This window comes from Homarus americanus, unplaced genomic scaffold, assembly GCF_018991925.1.
Source record: "Homarus americanus isolate GMGI-L3 unplaced genomic scaffold, GMGI_Hamer_2.0 scaffold23578, whole genome shotgun sequence".
NCBI lineage: Eukaryota > Metazoa > Arthropoda > Malacostraca > Decapoda > Nephropidae > Homarus > Homarus americanus.
The window spans coordinates 8,820,033-8,839,935 of record NW_024733231.1 but is presented as its reverse complement, the minus strand read 5'-3'; the positions used below and the strand labels follow the sequence as shown (position 1 = coordinate 8,839,935).

Genomic DNA, 19,903 nt, shown 5'->3' with positions numbered 1-19,903 from the left:
GGAATAAGAACAATAGAGGAACTTAAAACTGTAAGACCAACAATAACATCAGCAGGATCGTGGACACCTCCCACCAACCCGTCTCGCCCTCACAGTAGCAGACTACCACGCCACTCTACCATTAGTCTTCTGGTAAACTATGCGACATTGTTACTTAGGAAGTGAAGATGATGATGATGATGACGATGATGATGATGATGACGATGATGATCATATTAGTTATTCATGTTTAACTACATGTGTAAGAATATTACCTTAACCATTGTACTCTAATAACTTCTATTTTCTTGTTGTTACGATAAAATAAATAACTGTAAAATAAAAGGGCAGATATACTATTATTTTGCTGTTTATTTCAACATCATTTATCTCTATCAATGTTGTTTGCTGTTTGTTCCTCCCAGTTTAAGTCTTAGAGAAGTACAGGACAGTATGCATAATGAAACTTTAAACTACCTATTAAAAGCCACATGGTTCAAATCGTCTAATTATCATTATGATAAAATAACAAAACTGTTATACTAATAGAACTGAGATGTTATATTACCTAATTATACTCTTAAATCACAAAAGGTACCATTCTATTTAAAGAAATTACCTGAGGTGTTGATATAAACCACTGAGGAATGAGTTAACAAATGATCGAAAAGTTGACATAGATTCACCTCCATCAACATTGTCCTTTGGGTGCGATAGTCAGTTCAGTGTCCACATTTTCTCTCTTGACTGTCCAAAATGCCTGAAGGAGTCTCTTCATCTACGTTTTATGCAACACAGCTGGATCGTTAACAATGCACTTAGAAGTCAGAACTAACCCTTGGACACTCCTGTGTCGTTTTGAGAATCAGTTTATTGAAGAATAAATCTGGCATCTGCTGCTTATTACTGATATATAATAAAAAAGTGATGAAATGAAAAGGAAATCATACCTTTGTTATCAAGGTAACATATTATACAAGTTGTCTGACGTGATAATACAAGTGGTGTTGTTTGGTCGCAGATCTTGACCTTATTGACTACCAAGTATTACATAATCATAAACTCGAATATTTTGTAGAAACCAAAAGAGAGAGAGAAGATGAGAGAGGAAGAAAGACAATAAGCAATATTCTGATAACCTCTACTGATTATTCTTAAAAACAGAAAAAGAAAGGTAAAAAAAGGCTCTTAGTGGGTTATATAAACATTTTAAATAAAATAAATAATTTTTGTAGAGATTTATTGATAAATTACATAATAATTAAATCACAATGGTCATGTTTTAACCATACACTGGGGCTGGGTTGTAGGATGGGGCTGGCCTGTAGGATGGATACTGAGCCTCGCCCTGGTAGGTGACCTCGGCCACGTACCCAGAGCCGCCGTTGACAGTGTAGGTCACCCGCTGCAGACGACCGTCGGGAAGCTGCACGTAGTACGACCCCTGGGTGTTGTCACCGTTACGAGTCTCCTCGTGGCCGAAGTCGTTACCGGAGGGAGCGTCATTCACCGCCCAGTCGAAGCTGTACTGAGCAGGACCCTGGGAATAGGAAAGTGTAATAAGTCTTCTTCATAACTTGTTTAAGTACAGTAGAAATGAAACAAAAGCACTAGTAATAAATTATCCTGGAAAACACTTAATACATTCTTATCTGAACTTTCAAATATAAACAAGTGATATTCTTAAGCACGTTATCTACGTAAAAAACTATATTTATTACATAAGTTGGCCTATAGGACGGGGCTGGTCTGTAGGACGGGGCAGGGGCAGGGATGGGGGCGGGGGAGAAGCCGTAGCCACGTCTGGACGGGGCAGCCATAGCGGCGGCCACCAGAGTCAGAGCGAGAACCACCTGTGTGATGACACATGTGTGACAATTATTCATATTATTTTATCAGTGACCCTGTGGTGAGGCTGCAAATATCAACTGTCATTACTAAGTGATGCTAAACAAACTTGTGTATATATAATGGCTGGCAAATATTTACCTAATGTCATTTAGAACTAACACTCATGTCCAGAGTTTCTGTACAGTTATATGGGAATTGACTAATTGATTGTCATGTATTCCTGTAATCTAGGCATAAATCTGTCCCTGTACTGTAACATCTGAATAAAATATTTTGTTTCTAAATAATGGAGAGAATTACGCCGACTTACTCTGTTTATATATACTCGCAGTCTGTAGAGTTTGAGTCTCATACACATGTGGTGTGTTTGTCCCTAATCATAATATGCAATGATGTTCCTCTGGGTCATTATTCCAGTATTCGTTGTGTTGCATAAAGTGCCAGAACTAAGGAGTTGGAGTGACCTAAACGCGACTATCTATTTATGAATGAACTTATAAGAACCAAACGTTAGTAAAGATCTTGCTGCTTTGATACACACGAGGAGAGTGAGTGAGTGAGTGAGTGGGTGAGTGTGAGAGTTTTACCTTCATGATGTTGATGATGCTGGTGAAGGAATCAGTTAGTGAGTGTGGTCATCCCAGACGCCTCACCACTTATATACCTACCGAGGACTGTGGGCGGGTCCTCACCAAGGTCGACAAAACTGGATTAAAAATATTTTCTGAAGATAATCACGATAAGGGAGGTGGGAGGGGCTGTGTAGGTGCTCAGTGAGACAAAAGATGTTATGAATTGGGTGAAGCTCTTAAATTATTTTAGTTAAAATTACCAAATAATTTCTCATCATCGGTGACAATTACAAATTAATTAAAGATTTTGAATAATAAAGAAAATATTATTCTTAAAAAGACACATTTTTATTCAGGTTGTGTCTGGCTGAAGAGGAATAAGACTGTCCAGCAGTTGCTTTGTTATGGGGCAATAAGAAACAAGTATCCGAAATAACAAAAGTTAAGAATAAAATAGAATGATATCAGAATGAATGATAATAATCAACAATTTGATACAAGAAGCTGCCAGATCTATTTCACTAAAACGTCAAACACTGTAATTGAGAACATATAACTTATAATAACTCCTTAACTTGTCTGTGTATTGGGGACATATGGGATTATTCCCCTAGGCTGTTAATGGGAATAAGAACAATAGAGGAACTTAAAACTGTAAGACCAACAATAACATCAGCAGGATCGTGGACACCTCCCACCAACCCGTCTCGCCCTCACAGTAGCAGACTACCACGCCACTCTACCATTAGTCTTCTGGTAAACTATGCGACATTGTTACTTAGGAAGTGAAGATGATGATGATGATGACGATGATGATGATGATGACGATGATGATGATGATGACGATGATGATCATATTAGTTATTCATGTTTAACTACACGTGTAAGAATATTACCTTAACCATTGTACTCTAATAACTTCTATTTTCTTGTTGTTACGACAAAATAAATAACTGTAAAATAAAAGGGTAGAGATACTATTATTTTGCCGTTTATTTCAACATCATTTATTTCTATCAATGTTGTTTGCTGTTTGTTCCTCCCAGTTTAAGTCTTAGAGAAGTACAGGACAGTATGCATAATGAAACTTTAAACTATCTATTAAAAGCCACATGGTTCAAATCGTCTAATTATCATTATGATAAAATAACAAAACTGTTATACTAATAGAACTGAGATGTTATATTACCTAATTATACTCTTAAATCACAAAAGGTACCATTATATTTAAAGAAATTACCTGAGGTGTTGATATAAACCACTGAGGAATGAGTTAACAAATGATCGAAAAGTTGACATAGATTCACCTCCATCAACATTGTCCTTTGGGTGTGATAGTCAGTTCAGTGTCCACATTTTCTCTCTTGACTGTCCAAAATGACTGAAGGAGTCTCTTCATCTACGTTTTATGCAACACAACTGGATCGTTAACAATGCACTTAGAAGTCAGAACTAACCCTTGGACACTCCTGTGTCGTTTTGAGAATCAGTTTATTGAAGAATAAATCTGGCATCTGCTGCTTTTTACTGATATATAATAAAAAAGTGATGAAATGAAAAGGAAATCATACCTTTGTTATCAAGGTAACATATTATACAAGTTGTCTGACGTGATAATACAAGTGGTGTTGTTTGGTCGCAGATCTTGACCGTATTGACTACCAAGTATTACATAATCATAAACTCGAATATTTTGTAGAAAACAAACGAGAGAGAGAAGATGAGAGAGGAAGAAAGACAATAAGCAATATTCTGATAACCTCTACTGATTATTCTTAAAAACAGAAAAAGAAAGGTAAAAAAAGGCTCTTAGTGGGTTATATAAACATTATAAATAAAATAAATAATTTTTGTAGAGATTTATTGATAAATTACATAATAATTAAATCACAATGGTCATGTTTTAACCATACACTGGGGCTGGGTTGTAGGATGGGGCTGGCCTGTAGGATGGATGCTGAGCCTCGCCCTGGTAGGTAACCTCGGCCACGTACCCAGAGCCGCCGTTGACAGTGTAGGTCACCCGCTGCAGACGACCGTCGGGAAGCTGCACGTAGTACGACCCCTGGGTGTTGTCACCGTTACGAGTCTCCTCGTGGCCGAAGTCGTTACCGGAGGGAGCGTCATTCACCGCCCAGTCGAAGCTGTACTGAGCAGGACCCTGGGAATAGGAAAGTGTAATAAGTCTTCTTCATAACTTGTTTAAGTACAGTAGAAATGAAACAAAAGCACTAGTAATAAATTATCCTGGAAAACACTTAATACATTCTTATCTGAACTTTCAAATATAAACAAGTGATATTCTTAAGCACGTTATCTACGTAAAAAACTATATTTATTACATAAGTTGGCCTATAGGACGGGGCTGGTCTGTAGGACGGGGCAGGGGCAGGGATGGGGGCGGGGGAGAAGCCGTAGCCACGTCTGGACGGGGCAGCCATAGCGGCGGCCACCAGAGTCAGAGCGAGAACCACCTGTGTGATGACACATGTGTGACAATTATTCATATTATTTTATCAGTGACCCTGTGGTGAGGCTGCAAATATCAACTGTCATTACTAAGTGATGCTAAACAAACTTGTGTATATATAATGGCTGGCAAATATTTACCTAATGTCATTTAGAACTAACACTCATGTCCAGAGTTTCTATACAGTTATATGGGAATTGACTAATTGATTGTCATGTATTCCTGTAATTTAGGCATAAATCTGTCCCTGTACTGTAACATCTGAATATACTATTTTGTTTCTGAATAATGGAGAGAATTACGACGACTTACTCTGTTTATATATACTCGCAGTCTGTAGAGTTTTAGTCTCATACACATGTGGTGTGTTTGTCTCTAATCATAATATGCAATGATGTTCCTCTGGGTCATTATTCCAGTATTCGTTGTGTTGCATAATGTGCCAGAACTAAGGAGTTGGAGTGACCTAAACGCCACTAACCTATTTATGAATGAACTTATAAGAATCAAACGTTAGTAAAGATCTTGCTGCTTTGATACACACGAGGAGAGTGAGTGAGTGAGTGAGTGAGTGGGTGAGTGTGAGAGTTTTACCTTCATGATGTTGATGATGCTGGTGAAGGAATCAGTTAGTGAGTGTGGTCATCCCAGACGCCTCACCACTTATATACCTACCGAGGACTGTGGGCGGGTCCTCACCAAGGTCGACAAAACTGGTTTAAAAATATTTTCTAAAGATAATCACGATAAGGGAGGTGGGAGGGGCTGTGTAGGTGCTCAGTGACACAAAAGATGTTATGAATTGGGTGAAGCTCTTAAATTATTTTAGTTAAAATTACCAAATAATTTCTCATCATCGGTGACAATTACAAATTAATTAATGATTTTGAATAATAAAGAAAATATTATTCTTAAAAAGACATTTTTATTCAGGTTGTGTCTGGCTGAAGAGGAATAAGACTGTCCAGCAGTTGCTTTGTTATGGGGCAATAAGAAGCAAGTATCCGAAATAACAAAAGTTAAGAATAAAATAGAATGATATCAGAATGAATGATAATAATCAACAATTTGATACAAGAAGAAGCTGCCAGATCTATTTCACTAAAACGTCAAACACTGTAATAGGGAACATATGGCTTATAATACTCCTTAACTTGTCTGTGTATTGGGGACATATGGGATTATTCCCCGAGGCTGTTAATGGGAATAAGAACAATAGAGGAACTTAAAACTGTAAGACCAACAATAACATCAGCAGGATCGTGGACACCTCCCACCAACCCGTCTCGCCCTCACAGTAGCAGACTACCACGCCACTCTACCATTAGTCTTCTGGTAAACTATGCGACATTGTTACTTAGGAAGTGAAGATGATGATGATGATGACGATGATGATCATATTAGTTATTCATGTTTAACTACATGTGTAAGAATATTACCTTAACCATTGTACTCTAATAACTTCTATTTTCTTGTTGTTACGACAAAATAAATAACTGTAAAATAAAAGGGTAGAGATACTATTATTTTGCCGTTTATTTCAACATCATTTATTTCTATCAATGTTGTTTGCTGTTTGTTCCTCCCAGTTTAAGTCTTAGAGAAGTACAGGACAGTGTGCATAATGAAACTTTAAACTATCTATTAAAAGCCACATGGTTCAAATCGTCTAATTATCATTATGATAAAATAACAAAACTGTTATACTAATAGAACTGAGATGTTATATTACCTAATTATACTCTTAAATCACAAAAGGTACCATTCTATTTAAAGAAATTACCTGAGGTGTTGATATAAACCACTGAGGAATGAGTTAACAAATGATCGAAAAGTTGACATAGATTCACCTCCATCAACATTGTCCTTTGGGTGCGATAGTCAGTTCAGTGTCCACATTTTCTCTCTTGACTGTCCAAAATGACTGAAGGAGTCTCTTCATCTACGTCTTATGCAACACAGCTGGATCGTTAACAATGCACTTAGAAGTCAGAACTAACCCTTGGACACTCCTGTGTCGTTTTGAGAATCAGTTTATTGAAGAATAAATCTCGCATCTGCTGCTTATTACTGATATATAATAAAAAAAGTGATGAAATGAAAAGGAAATCATACCTTTGTTATCAAGGTAACATATTATACAAGTTGTCTGACGTGATAATACAAGTGGTGTTGTTTGGTCGCAGATCTTGACCTTATTGACTACCAAGTATTACATAATCATAAACTCGAATATTTTGTAGAAACCAAAAGAGAGAGAGAAGATGAGAGAGGAAGAAAGACAATAAGCAATATTCTGATAACCTCTACTGATTACTCTTAAAAACAGAAAAAGAAAGGTAAAAAAAGGCTCTTAGTGGGTTATATAAACATTTTAAATAAAATAAATAATTTTTGTAGAGATTTATTGATAAATTACATAATAATTAAATCACAATGGTCATGTTTTAACCATACACTGGGGCTGGGTTGTAGGATGGGGCTGGCCTGTAGGATGGATACTGAGCCTCGCCCTGGTAGGTGACCTCGGCCACGTACCCAGAGCCGCCATTGACAGTGTAGGTCACCCGCTGCAGACGACCGTCGGGAAGCTGCACGTAGTACGACCCCTGGGTGTTGTCACCGTTACGAGTCTCCTCGTGGCCGTAGTCGTTACCGGAGGGAGCGTCATTCACAGCCCAGTCGAAGCTGTACTGAGCAGGACCCTGGGAATAGGAAAGTGTAATAAGTCTTCTTCATAACTTGTTTAAGTACAGTAGAAATGAAACAAAAGCACTAGTAATAAATTATCCTGGAAAACACTTAATACATTCTTATCTGAACTTTCAAATATAAACAAGTGATATTCTTAAGCACGTTATCTACGTAAAAAACTATATTTATTACATAAGTTGGCCTATAGGACGGGGCTGGTCTGTAGGACGGGGCAGGGGCAGGGACGGGGGCTGGGGAGAAGCCGTAGCCACGTCTGGACGGGGCAGCCATAGCGGCGGCCACCAGAGTCAGAGCGAGAACCACCTGTGTGATGACACATGTGTGACAATTATTCATATTATTTTATCAGTGACCCTGTGGTGAGGCTGCAAATATCAACTGTCATTACTAAGTGATGCTAAACAAACTTGTGTATATATAATGGCTGGCAAATATTTACCTAATGTCATTTAGAACTAACACTCATGTCCAGAGTTTCTGTACAGTTATATGGGAATTGACTAATTGATTGTCATGTATTCCTGTAATTTAGGCATAAATCTGTCCCTGTACTGTAACATCTGAATAAACTATTTTGTTTCTGAATAATGGAGAGAATTACGACGACTTACTCTGTTTATATATACTCGCAGTCTGTAGAGTTTGAGTCTCATACACATGTGGTGTGTTTGTCCCTAATCATAATATGCAATGATGTTCCTCTGGGTCATTATTCCAGTATTCGTTGTGTTGCATAATGTGCCAGAACTAAGGAGTTGGAGTGACTTAAACGCCACTATCTATTTATGAATGAACTTATAAGAATCAAACGTTAGTAAAGATCTTGCTGCTTTGATACACACGAGGAGAGTGAGTGAGTGAGTGAGTGAGTGGGTGAGTGTGAGAGTTTTACCTTCATGATGTTGATGATGCTGGTGAAGAAGTCAGTGAGTGAGTGTGGTCATCCCAGACGCCTCACCACTTATATACCTACCGAGGACTGTGGGCGGGTCCTCACCAAGGTCGACAAAACTGGTTTAAAAATATTTCCTGAAGAGTAACACGATGAGGGCGGAGGGAGGGGCTCTGGGGGTGCTCAGTGAGACAAGAGATGTCATGAATTGGGTCAATCTTGTGTAAGACCATCATAGTCTACATAAGCTCTTAAAACCTGCACCAAACACTGCCAATTCATTTCTCATCACTGGTGAGATACACATGTTAATTAAAGTTAAGAATAATTAAAAAAATAAAAAATCTTGAGAGGAGTAATAAAAATGTCGCTCCTATGTTGAATAATAATGATAATTTGCTTAATGAAAATTGTTTATAAGGATATTATAGAAGTATAACTAAAGATAAAGATCAATTATATGGTACTAGATATCAGGTCTATTTTTCAAGGCACAACGTCCAACTCTTCAACAGATGAACAATTTGCCTGTGATAATCTCTTAACTTGTCTGCGTGTAGAGTTGGTAATGACAACAAAACAATTATAATGAGAAGAAAATGAAATTTTGTATTTGAAGCGCCGTCTCGTCCTCACAGTAGCAGACTACCACGCCAGTCCACCATTAGTGTCCGTGTAAACTATACAACATTGTTACTGTGTTTCTGGCAACAAGTCAACATGAGATAAAGATGACTGTGAATGGAGTCTAGGCAAGAATAACCTGTCCAGCAGCTTGTATAGGTTCGTGCCTGTGTAGACTGGGTGAGGGAAGGTCAGCTGATGGAGGTCATCTTGAACTGAGGAAAACACATATCATGTAAGACTGAAGATGTCTAGACGATGACTTAGGACTTGATGATTGTGATGATGATGATGGTGATGATGATTTCACTCGTTTTTATCAAACTACCTATAATTGAATATTACCATCACCACTATGCTCTCAAATCCGTACTATTATGACAAATAAATAACTAGAGAATTAACGAGCGAAAATAACATTATTCTGACGTTTATTTAGTATTAATGTTTTATATACAATGATACAACGATGTTTTCTGTTTGTCCCTCCCAGTCTATGGTTTTAGAAAATTACATTACAATATTACTAAAACAATGATACGTAAGACTCCCTATTAAAACTCGTCTGGTTTATACCATCCATATATAATTGAGAAAAAACGATGATAACTTTCATAATTTATAGAAATGTCAACTTACATAACATAAAGAGATAAGACTTTATATCACATACTATGAAATTTCATTGCATCCAGTGGACGTAAGATCATATTTAGTAATAAAACACCGAAAAACGGATTATAAGTTTCTTGAAAAATCGACACAGATTTTTCCCATCAATTTTGTCTTTTTGCTGCGTTCGTTAGATCAGTTTCCTGCTTTTCTCTATTGATTGAGCGGAAATAATTGTTCTGCTTGATGGAGTCTTTCTAATTATGTCTTAGTATATACGATAAAGGAGAACCATCAACAGTGAACTGAGAAGTCACGACTAATCCTAGGACACTGTTGTCATTAGGAGAATCAGTATGTTGTATATTCTACATATTACGGATACATAATACATAATCTTACAACTTTTACAAAAATAGCATAATGATACAGCTGGCGTTGTTTGGTTACAGGTCACAAGTTACAATAATTCACTGGTAAATTTCACCTAAGAAAAGGACCCTCCTGGAAATAAGCATCTGACAGCTTTGTCGGTTATCCTTGGTCAAATTGTCTTACTGTTTACCATTGTTGTTTACCAGCACTGTCTCGGCACACAGGAAACTGTATACTACCACAAGCTAAATGCACCGTATACCAACCTTGTCAATATTAATGCTGAACTATATAACTGCCTAGTTTATAAATATGCTTATTCAATTGTAAAGCAGTATAACAACTTTACTGAATAAATATCATTATTATATATTTACCTGATGATTGACATTAACAACGTGATGTCGTTCAGGTAACTACTTTTAATGATTTTGAAGTGAACAATTTTATGGACGAAGCATTTAAAGAATAATCTTAGGCTGCGAAATACTAAATAATCAAGAATTCAAAATTCTTAGAGAAAACCAGAAAAGAGAGAGAGAGGAAAAAAAGATAATAAGCACTATTTTTACTTTTATTAAATATCATTGAAAACAGAACAAGGAAAGTAAAAAGGCCTCTACAGGGTTATATAAATATTTTAAATAAAGTAAGTCATTATAGTTGGGGGGTTTATTGATAAATTACATAATATTTAAATCACAATGGTCATGATTATATGTTTTAACCATACACTGGGGCTGGGTTGTAGGATGGGGCTGGCCTGTAGGATGGATGCTGAGCCTCGCCCTGGTAGGTGACCTCGGCCACGTACCCAGAGCCGCCATTGACAGTGTAGGTCACCCGCTGCAGACGACCGTCGGGAAGCTGCACGTAGTACGACCCCTGGGTGTTGTCACCGTTACGATTCTCCTGGTGGCCGAAGTCGTTACCGGAAGGACCGTCATTCACGGTCCACTCGAAGTTGTACTGAGCAGGACCCTGGGAGGAGGAGAGTAAAGTAAGTCTTCTGAATAACTTGTCTCCACCCAAGTATAGTAGATGACTAACCAAACCCCTCGTGAGAAGTTACTCTCTTATATGTAAAACACGCTGATACATTCTGAACTAAACTTACTAAATATAAGTAAATTAATTTCACAAATACATTATCCGTGTTTATTACCGAATAGGATGGGGCGTAGGACGGGAGAGCCACAGCGGCAGCCACCAGAGTCAGGGCGAGAACCACCTGTTTGATGATACATGTGATAATCTTAGTTTTATTGACGACCCTACGAGTAAGTTCCCAAAAAGTTCCAAACAGTATATCTCGCTATTAATTGATCTTGCCTATTAGTTTTAACTAAAGTATTAAGCAAGACAAATGTTCACTAATCACTTACATAAACAGAGAACTAATGTTGTTTTGTTCCCGTATTGTTTATCTATATCTAAACATTCTGATATATCTGGGTAAACTATTCATTTTCTGAATGATGAAATAAAATTTTTGATTTAATCTGCTGAGAAGTATAAATAACCAATACAGTTAAATTGGTATGGTATGTGTGTGTTATGGCACAAAAAGGTTCCCTCGACTACAATAGAAAACTAAATACGTTTACCTGAGTGATCTTACACACTGGTGGATGGTCAAGATGAGTGAGTGAGAGAATTATAGTGAGTGACGTAATAAATGTGAGAGTTTTACCTTCATGATGTTGATGATGCTGGTGAAGGAGTCAGTGAGTGACTGTGGTCATCCCAGACACCTCACCACTTATATACCTACCGAGGACTCTGGGCGGGTCCTCACCAAGGTCGATAAAACTGGTTTAAAAACATAATCAGAAGAGTGTCATATTGAGGGAGGCGGGAGGGGCTGCAAAGGTGCTGAACAAGACAAGAAATTATCTAAAATTGGTCAAACTTACGTAACGCCAACACACTATATACAAACTGTCACGATATTGCAGCTAAAATTACATAGTATTCTCTCATCACTGTCGAGATATACATATTTATATAAGATTGTGCAGAGAAACTTAAAAAACAAAGATTCGTGTGGTACAATTTTATTGAGGTTGTTGTCTGGGAGAACTGCAGCAAAACGTCATTGTTTACTACCTGTGTTCCTTTGTGGGGTGATGAGGGCCACGTATGACAGATTTGTTAGATATATGAACAAATTAAGATATTTTTGACATTATTCAAGGAGAAACCGTTTACATACTGTATATAGGGATAACTTGCTTTAAATAGTTTATAACCTTAACTATGATATTATAACAAGTTTCGTGTCATATTTACTCTCAGAGGCATTACCTGGCCAAAGACAATAGAAAATAAAAGCAGAATGGTTAGAACTGACGGATACTTAACATAAGAACATAGGAGAAACAATTAGTGGCAGGGAGTTACACAGAGCCAGTCCAGGTTATAAGGAGTTTTGTTATACTGATTCCACAGAAGGGAATTCCAACATAAGAAAACATTGGCCTCAAAGACGTCCTCGTGGGCTCGATAATGACAAGAAATCTTATATTAACAAGGTGATGTTTACGAGTCTGTGTACATTCTTTCCCATTCTCCTTCTCTATCACTCCCTCTCAACCAACGTCCCTCTCAACACTCTTAACATACAGTATATGAGTTTTTATTCCTGGTGGTCGTCAACAGGAGGTGACCTACACTGTCAACGGCGGCTCTGGGTATGTGACCGAGGGCTTCTACCACGAACAGGCTCAGTACCCCCTTCCAGTACCCCCTACTCAACTGCCTCAGCCTAGAGACCAGCCCTAGAGTATGGTTGAAGTTCATATGACCATTGCGAATGTCTTTTATGTTATTTCTGAATTATAAATAAAAAAAGATATTATATTTTTATCACCGAGTTGCTCCAATATATGAATATGATATTTCTTATATTATTTGCCACATCAAGAGAATTCATCCTTACCAGTAAATGAAGTCACGTAGTTACATTCTATTTCCTAAGGTTGGTAATGCTCATAAAAACACTTAGTATCCGAAATAGTAATACACTTATAGATAAAACACTACAAAAAAGGTGTAAAAAAGGAAATATTTTCACCATTATGCATGACAAGAACTTAAATGATCATTAGAGAAAAAACAAAAAGAATGAATTACAGATAATCCAAAAAATTGACATAATGACAGTCACTCTTATCATCACTACACTCGCTTACTCACTGAAAAACTCGTACAAAAGGTGTTTTCAGGCGTGACAAGAGGTTAGTAACTCAGTCACATAAAATAATACCTGAATCCTACACCAATATTAATTATTCACAATCTCACCGAATTACTGAAGTATATTTGTTATTTAAAGCAGACTGAGCATAAAGTTACATCAAAGCAGCAAGAAAAATACGATAGACATAAACAAAAGCAATATTCATGCACAGATGTTTACTACACATTATTGCTAGACATAAACAAAAGCAATATTCATGCACAGATGTTTACTACACATTATTGCTAGACATAAACAAAAGCAATATTCATGCACAGATGTTTACTACACATTATTGCTAGACATAAACAAAAGCAATGATCATGCTTGCTTATAATACGTGAATTTGATATTTAAATAACAGATTCTTATTCATTATACGTAACGATTATACCCGTAGATATATGTTAAATGATACATGTTTGTTCAGGTATAATTTAAGATATACATAGAAATTATACATATAGTTAACCGTTAAGTATCAAATAATTTTCAAGTATAATAATAATAATAATAATAATAATAATAATAATAATAATAATAATAAAAATACTACTACCACTACTACTACTACTACTAATACTAATAATAATAATAAAACAAAACGCTAAAACTCCAACAGATGAAACTAAATAAAAACTATTCTCTCCTCTTCTTAGGAAACACTAACCATTCTTGACGTGGTTTAAAATGATTCCACTACCCCAAGTAACCACGGTGGGAACTTATAAACCTTAATTGTATTCTGAACATTACTCAAAGGTTTTATACGTTAGTTATCTTATTACTATTGCAATCGCCATAAAGTTAGGTTAATGTTAGGATGGTTAATGCTAAGGTGAAATAAGTTGGGGTGGAGGTTCTTCAGGTGATCAATTGAGTTTTGCGTGAGGCGTGAGGATAAAGGGAGGTTGGTGGAGGTGGTGTAGGTAGTGAGGGGTGGAGGTGGTGTAGGTAGTAGGGGGTGTAGATGGAGGTGGTGTAGGTAGTAGGGGGTTTAGGTGGAGGTGGTGTAGGTAGTAGGGGGTGTAGGTGGAGGTGGTGTAGGTAGTAGGGGGTGTAGATGGAGGTGGTGTAGGTGTAGGGGGGTGATGAGGTGGTGTGGGGGTGTAGTGGGTGGGTAGGTGTGGGGTGGGGTGGTGTGTGGTAGGGGTGTAGATGGGAGGTGTGGTAGTGGGTGTATGGTGTAGGGTAGGGGTAGGTGTGGTAGTAGTGGGGGTGTGTGTGGTGGGGGGTGGGGTGGTGTAGGTAGTGGGGTGTGGTGTGGTGTGGTAGGGTGTGTGGGATGGGTGTGTGTGGGTAGGGGTGTGGGATGGAGGTGGTGTAGGTAGTAGAGGTGTAGGGTGGTAGAGGGGTGTGGGTGGAGGTGGTAGGTGAGTGGGAGTTTAGGTGGAGGTGGTGTGGGTAGTAGAGGGTGGTGGATGGAGGTGGTGTGGTGGGTATGGTGGTCTGGGTGGAGGTGGTGTGGGTAGGGGGGTGGTGGAGGTGGTGTAGGTAGGGAGTGGTGGAGGGGTGGTGTAGGGATAGGGGAGGTGGTGTGGGTAGTAGGGGTTGGTGGGGTAGTGGGGTGTGGGGGGTAGGATGGAGGTGGTGTAGGTAGTGGAGGTGGTGGAGGTGGTGTAGGTAGTGAGGGGTGGAGGTGGTGTAGGTAGTAGGGGGTGTAGATGGAGGTGGTGTAGGTAGTAGGGGGTTTAGGTGGAGGTGGTGTAGGTAGTAGGGGGTGTAGGTGGAGGTGGTGTAGGTAGTAGGGGGTGTAGATGGAGGTGGTGTAGGTAGTAGTTGGTGTAGGTGGCGCTGGTGTACTGTACGTGGTTAATATGAGAGTGGGAATGAAGTGAAATAATCGCGAACACAAACAAACCCTCATGATAATTTAACCTAAACCGAGCGATTAAAATATCTAACAGAACCAACTAATCTAACTAACTACGTGCCTGACTTAACTACCTCAATAAACTAACTAACTAACTATCATGACTAGCTAACGTGACTGTCTTTTCTCTGCTTGATATCAACTCACAATTACCCCACAATTAGGTCACACACAGATTGGTTACGTTGCATCATCGTGTTTCATCTCCTGTGTGTTGTGTTAGTGTACGTGTATTAGGTGTGACAGGTGTTAATTAGATGTGTGTACTCTTGTTGATACTTGTTCTCATGACTGTGTATTGGATGATAATGATGATGATGATGATGATGATGATGATGAATAATAATAATAATAATAATAACAGTTAATTACCAGAGACACAAGAGATTACACTGATTAATTCATGTCAGATGGTAAGTTCGTCAGGGGAAGCATCTGGCCACATAAACTGGTATCACACAGGTCATTAGGGGTCACGGCTTCCTTTAATGGTGACCAATGCCAATGTTGTGAAATTAGCTCATACGTCAAGGTCAGGGTAGAGAAACTGTGCTCTGTACTTGGAATTTATTCGAAAAATATATTTGGCAATATTCGACTCACTCTCTATATCGTAGTTCACCTGTGTCAATTAACCTTGAAGGAGATGTTTCCTCACCTCCATTTGTCTCTATACACAATAGCTGACCTTCGTCCCTCCTCAGTAACAGCAATAACAAAGAAATATGCTAGAAAAACTCAATCATCTGGAATAAAACTCAAACAAGTTTATCAGCCATTGAACAGTGAGACTTAGGCAGAGATTTGACCTGGAGTGAGGCTGAGTGTGGGGGGAAAGGTAGGTCAAGCCAAGTCACCAGAGCGGGAGGCGTGGCGACTAGTATTGACCTCATGACCAATACCTTCCCATCAGGGAGATAAGAGACAGCTGGTTGGTATATAAAGAGTGACTCAGTGAGGTAGGAACACAGTCATCCATGAGACGTGCTACCATCATGAAGGTAAGATACTTCACCACCTATACTGGTTAACGGATCTAGACAGACACTATTAACAGCATCTACAATTCCTCATTGACATACAAGCTTTTTACTGAAGTTCATTTATTATAACATGTACTTAAGGTTGATATGAGTAGTAAGGTATAGGCTGGGAGATGGTCATTATCTCAGGGGAAGACATTGTTCTAGTTGTGTTTCATACTGACAAGATTCTCCGACACATTCATATTTACAGTTTAGTGTCTGTGTCTTCATTATAAAACCTCTAAGCCATTACCTGTGTATATGTTCTAAGTCTTAGCCACCATAATTGATCAAAGTACGTCATCACATTCCTTTATAATATATACTGTAGAAGTTCATACTCTTTCTCTACAGGTTATTGTTGTATTGAGTGTTGTGGCTGCTGCTGTGGCTGCCCCGTCCAGTTTCCAGCCCCGCTATGGGTACTCCCCCGCCCCGACCTACCAGGTACGGGGAGACAACGCCGTAACATAACATTATGTCAATTATAAGAAGCTTTTAATGAATATTATATCGATCGTTCATCTCTTTATCCGTAAAGAGATACATGGCGGTAATAACTGATGATTTCATTTAGACACGTTCTAAAATACCCAGGTTACATGCTCCTCTACCCCTCTCTTCCCAGGGTCCTGCTCAGTACAGCTTCGACTGGGCGGTGAATGACGCTCCCTCCGGTAACGACTTCGGCCACGAGGAGACTCGTAACGGTGACAACACCCAGGGGTCGTACTACGTGCAGCTTCCCGACGGTCGTCTGCAGCGGGTGACCTACACTGTCAACGGCGGCTCGGGGTACGTGGCCGAGGTCACCTATCAAGGCGAGGCTCAGTATCCATCCTACAGGCCAGCCCCATCCTACAATCCAGCCCCAGTGTATGGTTAAAACATATATATGATAATTGTAAATTAACAGTTATATAAGTTATTAATAAAGCTAAGTAGGAAAACAAGCAAAACATTTCTTTATTTCACCAATCCTACAAAAAATCCAAATAGGTGACGGTCACCCACACTGTGATAGATTTAGAACTGGATGCGTCTATAATTAACTGTTAAGTTAATTAGGTCATGTTATGCTTTGTTAGAGATGGTAATGTTGTTGTAAGTTATAACAAACAATTTAATATGGGATAAAGTCTATGATTAATAGTAGTGTTTATGAAGGGATCTTACATGTGATGAGCAGTTTGAAGCCTTCTGAGTGAATCCTTGTGCTTCGGGTTTACTGTTTCGTATGAACCAATATTTCCTCATTCATAAGATATGTTCTACCTTAAGATACGAGTGTTTGTTACTGACACTTCACTAATATGATGCTTTAACTTTAACAGCTCATAATATATCATATCTCTTACAGGTGATGCAAAACTGCAGGTGATTCATTATATCGGAAGCACTTCATAAAGCTTGAACTATATACCGAAACAGTTGCACCAAAGACTGTATACTCAAGACAGGAATGAGTGTAAAATAGTCGGTAATAATACTAGCTGGGACCTCAAGCCACAGTGACGTCATTTTATGTAGTCGAGAATTAGGATGGCGCTGGAGTCGTTCTTCTCTGACGTAACGTTGTCGTCTGTTTATTTTCAAACTCTTGGACTACAGCCATTCTATAACCAGTAAAATTATTGATGATACCATTATATTTCAGTTTAACTTTGTTGTCATAGATACTAAGAAATTCGTCATTTTATTAAAGAAAAAAGTGGATACTTTTTGGATACTTTTTAGAAGATTATGGATACGTTTTTACTTTTTTAATACTTCTGTGGATACGATTTGATTTTTCCCCACTGGCAACAGTAGCCAAGACTTCTGGAAGCCTCATGCCGGGTAGATCGCATCCCTGCGTTATTTGCAAAAGGAGAAAGGATACACATCCACATTTTAATTTTCATCGGTTTCCAAAGGACAGAGATAGGTAACTTAAGTATTTAACCTTTTGTGAGTTACAGTGAAAATGTGCAAGTGTATACTGAAATACATTCCAAATCATTTCAAATCAGAGGCAGCAGCTTCATCAGTAACTCCGACTCACTTGATACGAATTTGACAGGTGTCGCAGATGGCAAAATGCCATTGACATTCCCAGAATATACGAGAAGAACTGACTCCAGCAAAAGGTTGTGCACCGATTATCGCAAAGTCAGTGCGATCACCCGGACAGACTTGTACAGGATTGATGAGATCGGAGACTCCAAGTACATCACCACCCATGACTTGCTGAAGGGGTATTATCAGATGCCACTGACTTGCAGGGCTAAGAAGATATCTGCCTTTGTGACACCGGATGGTCTATATCAATATCGTGTGATGTCGTTTGGCCTGAAAAATCCACCTGCCACATTCTAACGATTAATGAACACAGTGGTAGCGGGGCTCCACAATGTGCGAGTCTACATCGATGATTTTGTCCTTTTTCAAACACTTGGGAGGAACATATGAAGTACCTGAGAGAGCTATTCCAACGAAAGGCATACTACCACCTAACTGTAAATCTAGCCAAGTGTGAATTTGGTCATGCTCGGGTAACATATTTAGGGCATGTGGTTGGCTATGGGAAATTGTCGCCTGTACTGTAGCAGCCAAGTTGGAAGCTATAAAGGAGTTTCATGTCTCTAACAACCGACAAGAAGTCATGAGGTTCCTGGGAATCGCTGGCTTCTACAACAAATCTTGCCCTAACTTTGCTTGTGTTGCAGCGCGCCTCACAGATTTAGGGAGTCCAAACAAACCATTTGAATGGACTACAGAGTGTCAGTTGGCATTTAGAAGAATATGCCATTTCCTGTCAACATCTCCAGTGTTGAAAGCTCCAGATTTCATCATTTCCTGAAAGGTAAAGTCTCCAAATCTCCTTTAATATTGCTCTAATCCCTCTTCAGGGTGATATACCAACCAAAATTTTACTACACCCAGCAAACATATATATGGAATTCAATTTGGGGGTATTATTTACTTTCGAAACCGATAAAATATACCCTGGGGCCAGTAATAGCAATATTAACAGAGGACACTTCCTGGAAATAAATGTATCTGTATTTCCTTTAATATTGCTCTAATCGCTCTGAAATTAATTTCGCAAAGAAAGCTTTAGCCAAGAAGGGGTTTCTGAGGATGCCGCATCAATGAGCGCAATTAGAACTCGATTCCATGGCTGGTTTAGATTTTGATTTTGAAGAAAATGCAGAATTCGCGAGGCCCCCGAATTCCAGCAAAGAAATATCATCATCATTATCCAATACACAGTCATGAGAACAAGTATCACCAAGAGTACATACATCTAATTAACACCTGTCACACCTAATACACGTACACTAACACAACACACAGGAGATGAAACACGATGATGCAACGTAACCAATCTGTGTGTGACCTAATTGTGGGGTAATTGTGAGTTGATATCAAGCAGAGAAAAGACAATCGCGTTAGCTAGTCATGATAGTTAGTTAGTTAGTTAATTAGTTAATTAGTTATTTTTTTAGATAATTTAGTCAGTCAGGTAGTTAGTTTAATCACTTGGTTTAGCCTTAATTATCTCGATAGCTGAAAGCCAAACACCAGTACAAACTCTTACCCCGTCAGTACCTATAACAAATACATCTAAAACAAAAAATAAGCAAAATATATTAAACAAATTACTAGTTTACCCAAAGTTTTAAAAATAG

General features: G+C 38.5%; 5 protein-coding genes across 5 annotated transcripts; 1 reads left to right on the top strand and 4 right to left on the bottom strand.

The window, feature by feature from the left end:
• Positions 1-1,202: 1,202 nt before the first annotated feature.
• LOC121869731 (cuticle protein 7-like) lies at positions 1,203-2,457 on the bottom strand. The gene is made up of 3 exons (XM_042371294.1): positions 2,418-2,457; positions 1,701-1,832; positions 1,203-1,519 (listed from the first exon to the last, which is right to left on the bottom strand). The coding sequence occupies exons 1-3, from the start codon at positions 2,421-2,423 to the stop codon at positions 1,262-1,264; spliced, it is 396 nt and encodes a 131-aa protein (XP_042227228.1). The 5' UTR covers positions 2,424-2,457; the 3' UTR covers positions 1,203-1,261.
• A 1,789-nt stretch (positions 2,458-4,246) lies between these two features.
• On the bottom strand, positions 4,247-5,506 carry LOC121869732 (cuticle protein 7-like). The gene is made up of 3 exons (XM_042371295.1): positions 5,467-5,506; positions 4,745-4,876; positions 4,247-4,563 (listed from the first exon to the last, which is right to left on the bottom strand). Exons 1-3 carry the CDS (start codon positions 5,470-5,472, stop codon positions 4,306-4,308), a joined length of 396 nt encoding a protein of 131 aa, XP_042227229.1. The 5' UTR covers positions 5,473-5,506; the 3' UTR covers positions 4,247-4,305.
• A 1,754-nt stretch (positions 5,507-7,260) lies between these two features.
• LOC121869733 (cuticle protein 7-like) lies at positions 7,261-8,519 on the bottom strand. Its single transcript, XM_042371296.1, has 3 exons — positions 8,480-8,519; positions 7,759-7,890; positions 7,261-7,577 (listed from the first exon to the last, which is right to left on the bottom strand). Exons 1-3 carry the CDS (start codon positions 8,483-8,485, stop codon positions 7,320-7,322), a joined length of 396 nt encoding a protein of 131 aa, XP_042227230.1. The 5' UTR covers positions 8,486-8,519; the 3' UTR covers positions 7,261-7,319.
• A 2,228-nt stretch (positions 8,520-10,747) lies between these two features.
• Positions 10,748-11,824, bottom strand: LOC121869736 (cuticle protein 7-like). Its single transcript, XM_042371298.1, has 3 exons — positions 11,784-11,824; positions 11,256-11,321; positions 10,748-11,071 (listed from the first exon to the last, which is right to left on the bottom strand). Exons 1-3 carry the CDS (start codon positions 11,787-11,789, stop codon positions 10,814-10,816), a joined length of 330 nt encoding a protein of 109 aa, XP_042227232.1. The 5' UTR covers positions 11,790-11,824; the 3' UTR covers positions 10,748-10,813.
• Positions 11,825-16,132: 4,308 nt separating this feature from the next.
• LOC121869735 (cuticle protein 7-like) lies at positions 16,133-17,188 on the top strand. Its single transcript, XM_042371297.1, has 3 exons — positions 16,133-16,205; positions 16,584-16,676; positions 16,858-17,188. The coding sequence occupies exons 1-3, from the start codon at positions 16,182-16,184 to the stop codon at positions 17,113-17,115; spliced, it is 375 nt and encodes a 124-aa protein (XP_042227231.1). The 5' UTR covers positions 16,133-16,181; the 3' UTR covers positions 17,116-17,188.
• The last annotated feature ends 2,715 nt before the right edge of the window (positions 17,189-19,903 follow it).

Bases quoted from the DNA above. Each gene is read 5' to 3' on its own strand.
- LOC121869731 (XM_042371294.1), bottom strand. The intron at 1,520-1,700 runs GTAATAAATATA...TCCTATTCCCAG, and splicing joins CGTCCTATAGGCCAACTTAT to GGTCCTGCTCAGTACAGCTT.
- LOC121869732 (XM_042371295.1), bottom strand. The intron at 4,564-4,744 runs GTAATAAATATA...TCCTATTCCCAG, and splicing joins CGTCCTATAGGCCAACTTAT to GGTCCTGCTCAGTACAGCTT.
- LOC121869733 (XM_042371296.1), bottom strand. The intron at 7,578-7,758 runs GTAATAAATATA...TCCTATTCCCAG, and splicing joins CGTCCTATAGGCCAACTTAT to GGTCCTGCTCAGTACAGCTT.
- LOC121869736 (XM_042371298.1), bottom strand. The intron at 11,072-11,255 runs GTAATAAACACG...TCCTCCTCCCAG, and splicing joins CCTACGCCCCATCCTATTCG to GGTCCTGCTCAGTACAACTT.
- LOC121869735 (XM_042371297.1), top strand. From the start codon at position 16,182: ATGAGACGTGCTACCATCATGAAG. The intron at 16,206-16,583 runs GTAAGATACTTC...CTTTCTCTACAG, and splicing joins GACGTGCTACCATCATGAAG to GTTATTGTTGTATTGAGTGT. The intron at 16,677-16,857 runs GTACGGGGAGAC...CTCTCTTCCCAG, and splicing joins CCCCCGCCCCGACCTACCAG to GGTCCTGCTCAGTACAGCTT.